General features: G+C 45.7%; 1 protein-coding gene across 4 annotated transcripts in view; it reads right to left on the bottom strand.

Annotated features, from left to right (window-relative positions):
* Positions 1-2,885: 2,885 nt before the first annotated feature.
* Positions 2,886-14,753, bottom strand: part of TM4SF18 (transmembrane 4 L six family member 18) — a 32,137-nt gene continuing 20,269 nt past the window's right edge. For all 4 annotated transcript variants that reach the window (XM_066347629.1, XM_066347626.1, XM_066347627.1 and 1 more), the window contains exons 4-6: positions 10,120-10,262; positions 6,429-6,609; positions 2,886-5,070 (exon numbers count right to left, since the gene is read on the bottom strand). In XM_066347629.1, coding sequence (XP_066203726.1) covers positions 5,056-5,070; positions 6,429-6,609; positions 10,120-10,262 — 339 coding nt within the window. In that variant the 3' untranslated portion in view covers positions 2,886-5,055. The remainder of the gene's footprint in view (positions 5,071-6,428; positions 6,610-10,119; positions 10,263-14,753) is intronic.

The following is a 14,753-nucleotide window of genomic DNA, read 5'->3' as shown; positions in this document are numbered from 1 at the left end:
TCGTTTTGTTTATGTGGTATATCACGTTTATTGATTCGTAGTTATTGTACCAACTTTGCATCCCTGGAAAAATCTTACTTCATCACGTTGTGTGATTTTGTAAATGTATTGCTGGATCCAGTTTTCTTTGCTGAGGATTTTAGCATCTATGTTCCTTAGAGATATTGATCTATCTATATATTTTTTTCCCTTGTAGTGTCCTTTTCTGGTTTTGGAATTAAGATAATGCTGGCCTCATAAAATGAGCTTGGGAGTCTCCCTTCCTTTTGAAGTGTTTCAGAAATTCTCTGAAGATATCAATTACATCTATCTGATCTAGTATGTCACTTAGGCCACTGGTTTTCTTTCTCTTTCTTTCTTTCTTTCTTCTTTCATCTTTCTTTCTTCCTTTCTTTTAATTTTATTTATTGATTTTTTTAGGGAAAGAAAGGGGAGGAGAGAGAGAAAGAGGGAGGAGAAGGAAAGAAGCAAGAAGCATCAACTTACAGTAGCTGCTTCCTGTATGTGCCTAGACTGGGCAAACCCAGAGATTTGAACTGGTAACCTCAGCATTCCATGTGGACGCTTTACCCACTGTGCCACCACAAGTCAGGCAGGCCACTGTTTTCTTGTCAATTTTTTGTTTGGAAGACTTATCTACTGGTGCCTATGGTGTGTCAAAATACCCAACTATGACTGTGTATTCCTGTCGATTTCTCCCTTTATGTCCATCAATATTTGTTTTCCATATTTACATTCTCTTATGTTGGGACATAAATATTTACAAGGATTATACCCAGGGGTGGGATTCAGCCAGTTCACACAGGTTTGGCAGAACCGGTAGCTAAGTTTCTTGTTGAGTTTGGTGAGCTGGTTGTTAACATGGCGCTTGTACTCAGGGTTCTCTCTAAGGTGGGCGCCTGGGCAGCCGCCTGGTGTGGGAATCACACATTGACATTCTTTCTTCTTTTAAACGTTCATCTGCAAAACAGCATATTCTAAGCACCCGTAGTCATGTCCATTTCAGCCAGAGGTGAAAAGAAAATTGCAAGTAAAGACGCCAATCAAGAAGCAATATGAAAATATCTTAAATAACACTTTTATTGTTTTTTGTCAGGTATCCTTTAATATTTTTTCATTAATATTTTAATACCTTTTCTTATAATCTAGTTTTGTGTACCTCTTTTATTGTTCTTATTTTAAGTATCACATGCCTAAAATAATAAAGTACTTTCCGTATATCGTTTTTTTATACTTAAAACGGACATTAGGGCAGAGAACCAGTTCTTAAATTATTTGAATTCCACCACTGATATATATATATATCTATATATATATATATATATCTATATATACACACACACACACACACATATATATATATGTGCGTGTGTGTGTGTGCGTGTGTGTAAAGAAATCCCAGACCAAGCAAACAACCAAAGAAGAAAGATAGTAAAGATCTGACCAACAAAACTCAAAATTAGCAACTTCACCAATTGGACACATATAGATGCCTGCACCCAATATTTGGAGAAAACATATACTTGTACATAGAACATTTACAAATATTAGCCATAAAACAAGTCTTAAAAATGTTCAAAGTGTCAGAGTCATACAGACCACATTCTATGATCACAATATAATTAAGATAGAAATACATAAAAATGACAAAAACTGATATATTTGGGAATTTTAAAGCACATTTAAAAATTCATAAATCATAAAGTAGAAAATATTTTTAACTGAATAAAATAATGCCACATTTCAAAGCTTATGAAATGTAGCCAAAGTACTTAAATAGCAATGCATAGTCTTAAATGCTTATTTTAAAAAGAAAGGTTGAAAATTAATAAGCTAGGCAATCAATTTAAGAAGTCAGGAAAAGTATAATGGGATAGAAGCAATGGAAATAAGAGAGAAAGAATCAATAGAAGAGCATGCATGCATAAAATAGAAAAAATTCTCAATTAGGATTAGCTGGCAATACTCTCCGTCTTTCTGAAAACTAGAAAATAAAAGGGTAGGAAAAAGGGCTGTCACACACAGACGTCATGTCTCGTTCTTTCCTTCTTTAACTCCTTAAATGGATTTTACAGAGAAGATTAGAGGAAGCACTGGCCGGGTAGCTTAGTTGATTAGAACAGTGGTCCCCAACCCCCAGGCTGCGGACTGGCACCAGTCTGTGGGCCATTTGGTACCGGTCCACAGAGAAAGAATAAATAACCTACATTATTTCTGTTTTATTTATATTTAAGTCTGAACGATGTTTTATTTTTTAAAAATGACCAGATTCCGCCTGACCAGGTGGTGGCGCAGTGGATAGAGCGTCGGACTGGGATGCGGAGGACCCAGGTTCAAGACCCCAAGGTCGCCAGCTTGAGCACAGGCTCATCTGGTTTGAGCCAAACTTGGACCCAAGGTAGTTGGCTTGAGCAAGGGGTTACTCGGTCTGCTGCAGGCCCACGGTCAAGGCACATATGAGAAAGCAATCAATGAACAACTAAGGTGTCGCAACAGCACGTAAAACTGATTGATGCTTCTCATCTCTCTCCGTTCCTGTCTGTCTGTCCTATCTATCCCTCTCTCTGTGTCTCTGTAAAAAAATAATAATAATAAAATTTAAAAAAAATTTAAAAAAATGACCAGATTCCCTCTGTTACATCCGTCTAAGACTCACTCTTGACGCTTGTCTCGGTCATGTGATACATTTATCCGTCCCACCCTAAAGGCTGGTCCGTGAAAATATTTTCTGACATTAAACTGGCCCATGGCTCAAAAAGGGTTGGGGACCGCTGGATTAGAGCATCCTCCCACTATGCCACGGCTGCTGGTTTGATTCTCGGTCGGGGCACATACAAGAATCAACCAATGAGTACAGAAATAAGTGGAATAACAAATTGATGTTTCTCGCTCTCTCTCTAAAATCAATAAAAAAAAACAAGATTAGAGGATAATTGTCTTTAAAGTATTTATTCCTTCTAATTATTCAAGTAATACATTTTCAAAGGAAGATTTTAAAATACAGAACAATGTAAAGAAATATATTCCATAATCTCATCATTCAGTGATAATTATTATCAACATTTAAGTATGTTTTTCAGTCTTTTTCCTGTGTATCTGAAGATTCGTACATGTCTACTTGTAATTATACTGTTGTTTAAAAAGCTAGGGCTCAGCCTGCACATAAAAATCTGTATGGAGCTCTTTTAATCAAAGTTGCATCATTGGCATATTCTCTTTCAATACTGACTTTTGAGTGGTTGTGTTAAATTTCATTCAGTGACAGATATACTGTATTACCTTTGACTGGGCCCCTGTTTTTCGGTAATGTTTCCAGTTCTGTGGTGGAGTCGTTCAGCAGATACCTCCCCACGGCCCTCTCTAGATAAGGTACCACGTTGGACTCAAACACGGCTGAGACGGTCTAAATGTGTCTGACAAACCAATTCAAAGTCTCACCCAGGAATGACTACCAGTCCGGTCCGGACAATGTTTGACCCTGGGCTAAGAGGCCGCGGGGGGTCAGCTGGCTGCCTGTGGCTTGAGCGCCCGTCTCGGGTGTGTCGGCTGGGTCCAGGGCAGGGGGGGTTCAGGTGGTACCCAGCGTGGCCTGCTCTCCAGAAGCTCACTTCAGCAAAGGCCGTGGGCGGGGCAGCTTCTCTTGAAGAAGGCAGTAGGCTGAACGGGCAGCACAGAAAGAGGTGTCCTCCAGACCGCTGGTTACCACTGCTCAGGTTTGGCACGGGGTCACTGACGTGCTGGCTCAGCATTGTTGACAGCGCCCACGGAGGAGAGTGGTGGGGAAGGGTCAGAAGTGTTGAGGCCCGTGGGTCTCTGATGGAGACAGGTGCTCAGTAGGGCAGCCACGAAGAGCAGAAGGGCTTGGTTTGAATAGCCAACACTGAGGGGTTACTATGCCCATTTTGTGCTGGGCCCCGTGGGTGATGGGAAAATATCAGACATGGCTGCTGTTCTCAGGGAGGTCTTGGTCAGTGTAGGTAGAAGAATTATCAGTGTTTAGGAAGAATTATCAATGTTTTGCTTAATACAATTTAAAAAAACAATAAATACAGATAGTGATAACTCACCAGGACAATTATCAACGGGTCAGTGGTCACTTTCTCTAACCCACTGACCATGTCCTCAACTGCTGTCCCTTGTAGCACACCACACCCATCACCAGGAGTGAGAACATAATGCCAAGGGCTCAGTTAGGTTCTATAAATATACCTAAGACTTTTTTTGGCTTATCTATTTTACTACTTTCCTCGTTGATCATTAATTAAAGTGTTATTCTGTATAACATTTACTGGCCCTCAAGGTTGAAAAAGCATAAGCTTTTTTACAGGTTAGAAAAACAGAAAAAAATTTTAATAGTAAAACGAGTTATTAAAAAGTATTTTGATAGTAAAATATAATAAATCTTGGAAAATATCAAAAAGTAGGAAGAAGAGTCACCTATAACCTAAATTCAACCACAGTTGACATTTTTATGTAAACCCTTCTAGACTTAGTTTTTTATCTTATGTTTTGAGTATTTGGTGTTTTGTTTGTTCTGGCTGGTTATGCCTGTACTATAAACATACGTCTGCTTTTTCACATAGCACTATTCATAATAATTCCAACATCATTTGTCATGACCATATAATATTACAACTCATGGAACACTCTTTATTTAATCTTTCCCCTGAACTTCAAATTTTTGGTTGATATTTCTAATTTTCCAGAATATTAAATAATGTGGAAATGTATGCATTTGCATAAATTTGCATCTTTTAAAGTTTATTTCTTTCCATAGTATATGTTATTAGAAAGGGACTTGTTTTATCAAAGTATATAAAAACATTTCTAGAGATCTTGACACATCCTGCTTATTTTGACACCTATTGCTTAGGAAAAAAGTTCTGAATAAAAGTGTGGCATAAACTTGCATATGCAGTGAGGGCTGTAAACTTCATAAAGGGGCACAATAAACAGCAACTGGAGAAAAAGGCCTCTGACTGTTGCCCTCAAGTCTAAATATGAAACGTAGGGAAACGATGAAGACTTGATAACGGAAAACATTCTTGTCCTGATTCAGATGATTCCAGGCTATAAAAAACAAAAAGAAAAGAAAAACCAAAGTGAGTACAGTGATAAATTTGACTTGATTAGTGACAAGTTTTGGTAGTAACCGAAACTTATAGTTCATATTTAAAACATAATGGACTAGGAAAATATCTAGTTGAAACTACTAGGAAAGGAATTATCTAATACTTGTTGTTAAAGAAGACACAGGATATCTCATTCATGATTTCTCTCTACTCTGGACTTGCTGGATGGGTTTAGCAGTTTCAGCTAACTAGATGAACATTAATATTTTAGCAGTTGACGCAGAAAGTTCCAACAGATAAAGACAGATTCCACTTCTTAGAAACCACTCTTATTGACTCAGTATGAAAGATTATTAACTGAATGGAACAGCACTCAAAATAAATAGGATAAGGTTGTGAGTCATTGATGATTTCATGAACAGGAAAATTCTCAACAAATGCATATATTCATTGGAGTTTTGGGTTATATCTACACAGAACACTGAAATGTTGCTTGTTGAAAACACTGGGCGAGAGTAATGGCGGGGTAGGAAGCGATACCGATAAATCTCCCCCAAAACTCAACAAGATCTTCAACCAGAAACAGAAAAACCTATCCTTGGAGCCTCCAGATGTTTCGCAATACACCCGAAGGTATGGTAGAGCGAAAACACTAGGCAGTTTTCCTCAGACCCCTGGTCAGCAAACTGCGGCCCTTTGGCCCCTCGAGTGTGGCTCTTCCACAAAATACCACGTGCGGGTGCTACGTCAATACGGAATGTACCTACCTATATACTTTAGGTTTAAAAAATTTGGCTTTCAAAAGAAATTTCAATCGTTGTACTGTTGATATTTGGTTCTGTTGACTAATGAGTTTGCCGACCACTGCCTCAGACAAAACAGAATGCAGACATAACTATTCCATTGATTCAATCCATCTAGACAAACCAACACACACATCGGAATATTGAGAAAACTAGAGATATTCGAAGTTGAGTCAAGATGAGGGCCATGGCCTGACCTGTGGTAGCGCAGTGGATAAAGCGTCGACCTGGAAATGCTGAGGTCGCCAGTTCAAAACCCTGGGCTTGCCTGGTCAAGGCACATATGGGAGTTGATGCTTCCAGCTCCTCCCCCCATCTCTCTCTCCTCTCTGTCTCTCTGTCTCCCTCTCTCTCTCCTCTCTAAAATGAATAAATAAAAACAAATAAATAAATAAATAAATAAAAAGATGAGGGCCATAGAGATAGACAGGAAGTGATGGAATTCAAAAAGCCTTTGAACAAAACCCATTGAATCCCGGCGGTGGCGGTGGCGGTGGCGGGTAGGGGGGGAGGTAAGACTGCGGAGGTGCGGGTGCCAGCCGGGGTCTGTTACCTGGATGATGACTGAGTAGGTGCCACACAGTATCCCGGATAACTGAACGGCTACTCTGATGAGGCAGACAAGCACCTGAAGCCCACTGAGCGCTATGAGAATGGAAAACAAGATGATGTTCCACTCCACCACATGAGCAGGTTCCAGGCACTGAACCCAGAGGCTGGAGTCTGTCAGGAACCTGGGAGAGAGGAAGGAAATGGTAAGACCCAACCAGGCCAGGCCTGCATTCTTGGTCCAAGGAAGAAGGCGACAGTTCTATGTTTGGGACACTAATATAGATGATTAAAATACATAATATCACTGACTATGAATTCATATAGTTTTTAAAAAATCACTCAGTATATGTATTGGACACATAGCGTCTATAGCACTGGGTGCTGCTTATGGTGCCTGCCTCAGAGACAATTCTAATTCCATTAGCAAGCAGGGCTCTTTACTGAAGAATTCCATCACAGGGAAAGGCAGCGGAGGGCAATACCAAGAGTGGTCAGGACTGCCCACTCTCTGGGAGTCCAGAAATTAGCCTGGGCTGCCAGGGACAAGGCTGAGCTTGGGCTGGGTATAAAATCCCACAGGTGGCAAAATAACAAAGAGACATTCCACTGGCATTCCTAGACTCTGTCCCAAAGCCCTTTAGGACAGCGGTTCTCAAACTTGAGCGGACGTCAGGGTTGGGTGGGGGGCTGGTGAAAATGCAGATTGCTCAGCCCCACCGGGGTTTTGACTGAGAAGCTGTGGATGCGGCTGGAGCCTCGGCATTTCTACGTTCGGCGGTGGTGCTGATGCCGCCCGTCTGCCGGTCACGGTGTGCGGAGCGCTGCTTTCTGCTTTCGAGCGGCGCGGTCTGCAGCTCTTAGGAAGGTTCAGATTGTGAGGTGGGGACACAAAGGACCAAGAGAGCTGATCGGACTCGTTTAGCACGGAGCTGTGCGACTTCAGCGACTTCCGGGGTAGCTGTAAGAGCTGCTCGGCCTCGTTCAGCACGGAGCTGTGAGGCTTCAGCGACTTCCGGGGTAGCTGTAAGAGCTGCTCAGGGAGCTGTGCGACTTCCGGGGTAGCTGTAAGAGCTGCTCGGCCTCCTTCAGCACGGAGCTGTGAGACTTCAGCGACTTCCGGGGTAGCTGTAAGGGCTGATCGGCCTCGTTTAGCACGGAGCTGTGGGACCTCAGCGACTTCCGGGGTAGCTGTAAGAGCTGATCGGCGTTTAGCACGGAGCTGTGAGACCTCAGCGACTTCCGGGGTAGCTGTAGGAGCTGTGAGGCTTCAGCGACTTCCGGGGTAGCTGTAAGAGCTGCTCGGGGAGCTGTGCGACTTCCGGGGTAGCTGTAAGAGCTGATCGGCCTCGTTTAGCACGGAGCTGTGCGACTTCAGCGACTTCCGGGTAGCTGTAAGAGCTGCTCGGCCTCGTTTAGCACGGAGCTGTGCGACTTCAGCGACTTCCGGGGTAGCTGTAAGAGCTGATCGTCCCGGTTTAGCACGGAGCTGTGAGACCTCAGCGACTTCCGGGGTAGCTGTAAGAGCTGCTCGGCCTCGTTCAGCACGGAGCTGTGCGACTTCAGCGACTTCCGGGATAGCTGTAAGAGCTGATCGGCCTCGTTCAGCACGGAGCTGTGCGACCTCAGCGACTTCCGACTTCCGGGGTAGCGTCACAGCCACACGGAGGAGACTGCACTGACTCCCGCTCACTTCCAGGTCTGCCGGGACCATCACCACCTCGACCAGTGATGTTCTCTCTCCGCGCAACCAAATCAAAATGGAAAACTGGTCTCCCCCCAAACAAGTCCTCCGAACAAAATCAATCAAACCTGTTTACAGGGCAGAATTCTCTGTAGCTATCTTGTCAATAGTAAGATGAATTTTCTTAAAACAGCAGTTCAGGTGAAGTGCCAGCCAGGTGGCCCTGTGTACGAACGTCTGTGGCAGGAAGGGGCGAATTCTGCGCTCTGGTGACTGCCGCCAGCACCGTGACCTCTCTCTCCTCTTTGCCTTTCTCTCTCCCTTCCTTTAACTCTCTCCCACTCCCTATGCTGCAGGACACTCAGAGGCACTCCGGGAATCTCTTGGTATTGCCACTGGCCCTTAGGTCTCAACTGGTGAAGAGCATCGGCTATGAAGTCAAAACTCCCAGATCTGCAGGACCGTGGACAGGGGACTTGACATCGCTGACCTCCAGTGTCTTCTCTGGTCAACGAGCTTCCCCTGTCGAACCCTGAGGTTCCTGTGACTGTCCGTTGAGTTCTGTGAAAACGCTTTGGAACCTATAAAGCACAAAAGAGACCTAACGTCCCTTACACTCCTAACTCAGTCTCTGCCACCAGGGAAGTTCATCTCTTTAAAAATCCTTCGTCCCGACTGGTGCTCGGACGTGCGCTGCACGGATCATCCAGCACTGGAGAGCCAGATGACTGGCGCAGTTTCTGCTGTTCTTCCAGACTGTGGGGCTCTTTATTCTTGTAAACCACGGAGAGTCACACGTGCACCAGCAGGATCGGCAAGGGGTAGAACCTGGAAACCGGTGAGTGCAGACACCCAGGGCGGCTTTCAAGAAGGAACGGTGAGGCGTGTGGGCAGCGCGAGATTCTCCCGTTGAGAGAGAGGCCTCTTTGGTCTTGGGGTGGGAAAAAGCTCAGGGGCTAGTGGCATAAAAGAAAGGATATTTTGTAGTGGGACTATCTCCGGGTCCCCATTTCTGAAGCCCTTCAGCCCCACAGGGCTGCCTCCTCCAGGTGCTTGGAAGCCCTGGGGTGTTCCCCGGTTCCCCTGACCGGAGGGAGAGCCCTGGCCGTAGCTCCTTGCGGAACCTCCACATTCAAGGTTCAGGTGACCGTGGAAGACCGCAACAGATGTGGCTCTTGAACAAGAAAGCCCGTCAGAGGGAGTGGAGAAGGGAAGGTAACTTCCCCAGGGGATGGGACAGACACCCCCTCATTTTATTCTGTTAGAATTCTGGGCACAGGTCGGGACAGGGGAGCAGCAATGCCCTCTCCCGTGTCCCTGTCTGGGCCCTACAGCCTTTGGAGCCACCTCTGCAGAACCTGGGAGCAGGCCGCCCGGCACGATGCCAGTGCAAGGCGCTCTGTGACCCAGGGTGGGGCCCCTCAACACCTGGCTGCACGAACATCCAGGTTCTGGAGCAGCCTTTTAGCCCCTGCGCTCCTGGCGTCTTCTACGAGCTCCCGGCGTCTTCTACGAGCTCCCGCACCCAGACGAGCCACTGGATCTCAGACCACACTCTGCCACTCACCCTTCCTGGCCCCATCTCCGCGCAGCCCCTGCTGGGACCGCCCTGGGTGGCACCGTCCAAAGGCACTGCAATGCGCTCTCAGCTGAGCCCCATTAGGTCTGTAACACACTGCATGTCCACCCGGGCCACAGAACAGGACCAACGTCCCAGGACCACCCGAGTCCCAGGCTCCAGAAGCCGCCCGGCCACAATGACCATGATGCCCTCTTGTCAAGTACGGGAGAAACACCACCTTCATCTGGATCTCTCCGGGACGGTCTCAGCACAGCGAATGCACACGGCATTCAAAGATTCGAAAGAAAAAATCATATTGGTCTGCAGATTCGTAAATGAACAGGAAGAGTCTATGCTACACTAGCTGTCTGGAACCTCAAAGCGATCGCAGAAAATAAGCCTGAAGTCAGGCATTTCTTGACCTTCTTGCTTTGGGGAGCTGTTCCTTACCGTCCTGCGGTGCCTTCAAAGGCGTATTCCCAGCCATTGACGGTGTGGCAGTAGGGGCCTTGGACAAGGCCCAGAGCCGATATAACCAGGCAGTATCCAGAGAAAGCAATTCCAAGGGCAGAAAAGATAATTGACAGCAGTGTCTAAATTAAACACAGAAGAAGGAGGTTAGTGCCACAGAATGAGACAAGGAGATATGTGGGTAAATGATCAGACATGGACCCTCCCCTACTCATTCAAGCCTACCCTATATAACACCAGATGTCCAGATACAAATGAAAGCAGTTTATCCAAACCCACTTGATCTTTAAAATAAGTTATTATTTTTGTTTTTTAAGTGAGAGGAGGGGAAATAGAGAGATAGACTTCTGCATGTGCCCAACTAGGATGCACTGTCTGGGGCTAATGATCAAATCAACTGAGCTATCCTCAGCATCTGGGGCTGATGCACTCAGACCAGCGGAGCTATACTCAGCGCCTGGGGACAATGCACTCAAACCAATCTAGCCATAGCTGTGGGAGGGGAAGAGAGAGAAAGAGAAGGGGGGGGGAGTGGAGAAGCAGATGGTTGCTTCTCATGTGTGCCCTGACCGGGGATCAAACACAGAAGGTCCACATGCTGGGCCGATGTTCTACCAGGGCCACTGTGTCTTTCTGTATTATAGAAGACTTGTAGGTATTCTAATTCAATGTGTTATAATTCATAACTTTTATTATTCTTTTAGATGCTGAGATGGTCCAAATAGGGCCAGTGAAAACATCTATTCACAGTCAATTCTTGTGCCCTTCGACATGTCCTTATTATTCTTTGAACACTGTCTTGTTTTCTGTCACAGATATCCCAAGTGCATCTTGAATTTATGTTGCCCTAACCTGGAATAACTTCTTTCTTCTGACAAGTCATATAGCTGGTTTTTTGAGCAAGGATGTGATATAAATCAATATATGATTTTGGAAGATTTCTTTAACAGTGATGTCATGCCAGCTGGAAATGAGAGAGCTCAGGAGTAAGGATTCAGTGTGGAGACAACTTCAAGTTCAAGTGACAAAGACATGCACTGAAGAAAAAGCATTATTCACAGTGGCCAAGACATGGAAACAACCCAAGTGTCCCTCAATAGGGGACTGGATAAAGAAGATGTGGTACACACACACACACACACACACACACACACACACACAATTGAATCCTACTCAGCCGTAAGAAATGAAGACATAGTGACATTTACAACAACATGGATGGACCTTGAGAACATTATACTGAGTGAAATAAGTAAATCAGAAAAAGCTAAGAACTGTATTATTTCACACATAGGTGGGATATAAAATTGAAACTCATAGAAATAGACAACAGTATGGTGGTTACCAGAGAGACAGTGGTAGAGGGTAAGCAGAGGGGGCCAAATTTATGGTGATGGAAGATGGTTTGATTTTGAGTGGGACTACAATGCACTCTACAGGTCATGTATCATAGAAATGTACACTTGAAAACTATATAATCCTATTAACCAATGTCACCCTAATAAATTTAAAATAAAAATAAATCAGAGAAATAAAAAAATAAATAAAAACTAATCTGAGTTATAAAAAGCTCCAGCAGGCCCTGGCTGGTTGGCTCAGCGGTAGAGCGTCGTCCCAGCATGTGGAAGTCCCAGTTTCGATTCCTGGCCAAGGCACACAGGAGAAGCGCCCATCTGCTTCTCTACCCTTCCCCCTCTCCTTCCGCTTTCTCTCTATCTCTTTCTTCCCCTCCCACAGCCAAGGTTCCATTGGAGCAAAGTTGGCCCGGGTGCTGAGGACGGTTCCATGGCCTCCACCTCAGGTGCTAGAATGCCTCGGGTTGCAGTGGAGCAATGCCCCAGATGGGCAGAGCACTGCCCCCTGGTGGGCATGCTGGGTAGGTCCCAGTCAGGCACATGCAGGAGTCTCTCTGCCTCCCCACTTCTCACTTCAGAAAAATACAAACAAACAAACACACAAACAAAAAGTTCCAGCAAAGCACACTTGATAGAGCCTATATGGTCATCACTATTCTTTTTTTTTTTCTAATTTCTTTTTTTATTTTATTTTTTTATTTATTCATTTTAGAGAGGAGAAGGAGAGACAGAGAGAGAGGAGAGACAGAGAGAGAGAGAAGGGGGGGAGAAGCTGGAAGCATCAACTCCCATATGTGCCTTGACCAGGCAAGCCCAGGGTTTTGAACCGGCGACCTCAGCATTTCCAGGTCGACGCTTTATCCACTGCACCACCACAGGTCAGGCCGTCATCACCATTCTTGATGCACTTACATAGAAAACTAGGCCATGTTTAATGAAGCCAGACTTATTTTGCGAAGAAATGAGTATTACTTTGAGTATCTCTGATACAAATGGTTGTGATTATAAATACACATACATATGTTTTAGTAGAAAACCATGACACTCTCTTGTGGAGATCAGATTCTGGCCCTGCTGATTGTGAGGTTTGGTTATCAACCTGTAAACTAGACTGGACCCTAAGTTTTTATCGTTTCCTCCAATATCTGGCTATAACTTCCCAAATTCATGTTCTCCATTTTCTACCCTCCTCTAACTCTAAATCATTGAGAACTACAGCTGCCCTTTCCTGGGGCCCCTGCAAGCTATAGCTGGGCAGCTTGATGCACGCTTCAGAGAAAGCAGCAGAAAGCTCGTGTTTAGACAATGTTCATGCTGGTTGTTGTCGAGCTACTGTACTCAGTAAGCTTACCACAACACCTGATAACATCCCTGGGGACATTCAACGACAGACCAGGAGGCTCAGTCAGAGAACCACTGTCTGCCCTTATTCTAACCTAAGCTGCTCGGAGCCCAGCGTGAAGAAGTCCTCTTAACTGACTGTCCTCTGGACTTAAAAGCAGAGGTCACAGTCTGTTCTATTAGCCTTTGCTTTTCCATAGAAATGCCCCGGACTGAGGCCCTGCTTCAGTGGGTTATGGGACAGTCTACTAACTCAGTCTGTGGTCTATGAGACTGCTTGGGGGAAGTTTCAGATGGGGTTCAGAAAATGCTATCCCCCAAACATGGCACCTTGGAAAACTAAATATGTCAAGCTGAAACAAGTGTGAGAAAGTGGCAGAAGCAGGAAGGTCACTCTGACCAAACAGCCTGCCCGGCCTTGTTTCCCCGGGACCGGTCAGAGAACTAACTCCCTGTGGAAGGCCCCCTCCCTGCGCCAGGAGGAAGGAAGCCGTTCATATCACAGAGACAAGGAATTGGGGCCGAGAAATCTGTAAATCTGTGTAAACAAACCAATGACACTGACCCTCTTCTTCCCAGTTACTTCTTACCCGTTTACTAACCCAAGCCTTCTGCCCTGCCCGTTCTTCACACATCTGTTTCTTTATCTAAAAAAGTGTGAAAACTGGATGCTCTGGCTACTTCCGGTCCTTAGTCTCTCGTGAAAACTAGCATGCACGTGTATAGAGTTATAAAATGTGTGTGGCTTTTCTCCTGTCAGTTTATCTTCTGTCAGTCTAATGTTTCAGATCCAGCCGGGGACCCCCAAGAAGATCAAAGTGAACCTTCCCCTAAAAAGTGAATCTTGCCCTGGCCGGTTGGCTGAGTAGTAGAGCGTTGGCCTGGCATGCGGGAGTCCTGGGTTTGATTCCCGGCCAGGGCACACAAGAGAAGCGCCCATCTGTTTCTCCACCCCTCCCCCTCTCCTTCCTCTCTGTCTCTCTCTTCCCCTCCCGCAGCCGAGGCTCCATTGGAGCAAAGTTGGCCCGGGTGCTGAGGATGGCTCTATGGCCTCTGCCTCAGGCACTAGAAGGGCTCTGGTCGCAACAGAGCGACGCCCCAGATGGGCAGAGCATCGCCCTCTGGTGGGCATGCCGGGTGGATCCCAGTCGGGCGCATGCGGGAGTCTGTCTGACTGTCTCTCCCTGTTTCCAACTTCAGAAAAATACCAAAAAAATAAAATAAAAGTGAATCTTGGGGGACAATGTCCATCTGGAGCTTTAGAAGTTACTACCGGGACAGACTCCAATCTGGCCTGCAAGGTGCACTTTAGTTCATTTAAATGAGAATTCATTGCCAGCATTTTATAGTTGAGAGGTTTTAGATAAAAACTCATTTTCTACTTTTTACTGAACACAGAATTATTGCCTGGTTTTGTCACGGTGAGAACTGGCTGGACCCGGGCAGCTGCTATCGTCCTTAAATGGAAATTTTGCTCTCACACTGACCAGGCTGACTTCTTTCATTTCCGTCAGATATTGGGCTCCTGGGGACGTCTGAGATGGGACTTCGATTTCAGAGCCTGCCCTGAACGGGCCAAGCAGGGCATTGGGGAACCCTCTCTTCCTTCCTCCTGTCTGGCCCACTGAGACTGCGGTCATCTCATTCAGTGCTGACTCTAGGACCCCTTCAGACGCTAGCCTATGGCTGGCATCCGTTTGGGCTGAGCGTGCCAACACTGAGTTAAGTCAAGTCGCGCACATTGATTTTTTTTTTTTTTTTTCATTTTTCTGAAGCTGGAAACGGGGAGAGACAGTCAGACAGACTCCCGCTTGCGCCCGGCTGGGATCCACCCGGCACGCCCACCAGGGACGCTCTGCCCACCAGGGGGCGATGCTCTGCCCCTCCGGGGCGTCGCCATGTTGCGACCAGAGCCAC

The sequence above is a fragment of the Saccopteryx leptura genome, chromosome 8 (genome assembly GCF_036850995.1).
Source record: "Saccopteryx leptura isolate mSacLep1 chromosome 8, mSacLep1_pri_phased_curated, whole genome shotgun sequence".
NCBI lineage: Eukaryota > Metazoa > Chordata > Mammalia > Chiroptera > Emballonuridae > Saccopteryx > Saccopteryx leptura.
The sequence above is the reverse complement of the archived record's forward strand: the minus strand, read 5'-3'. Positions and strand labels throughout refer to the sequence as shown.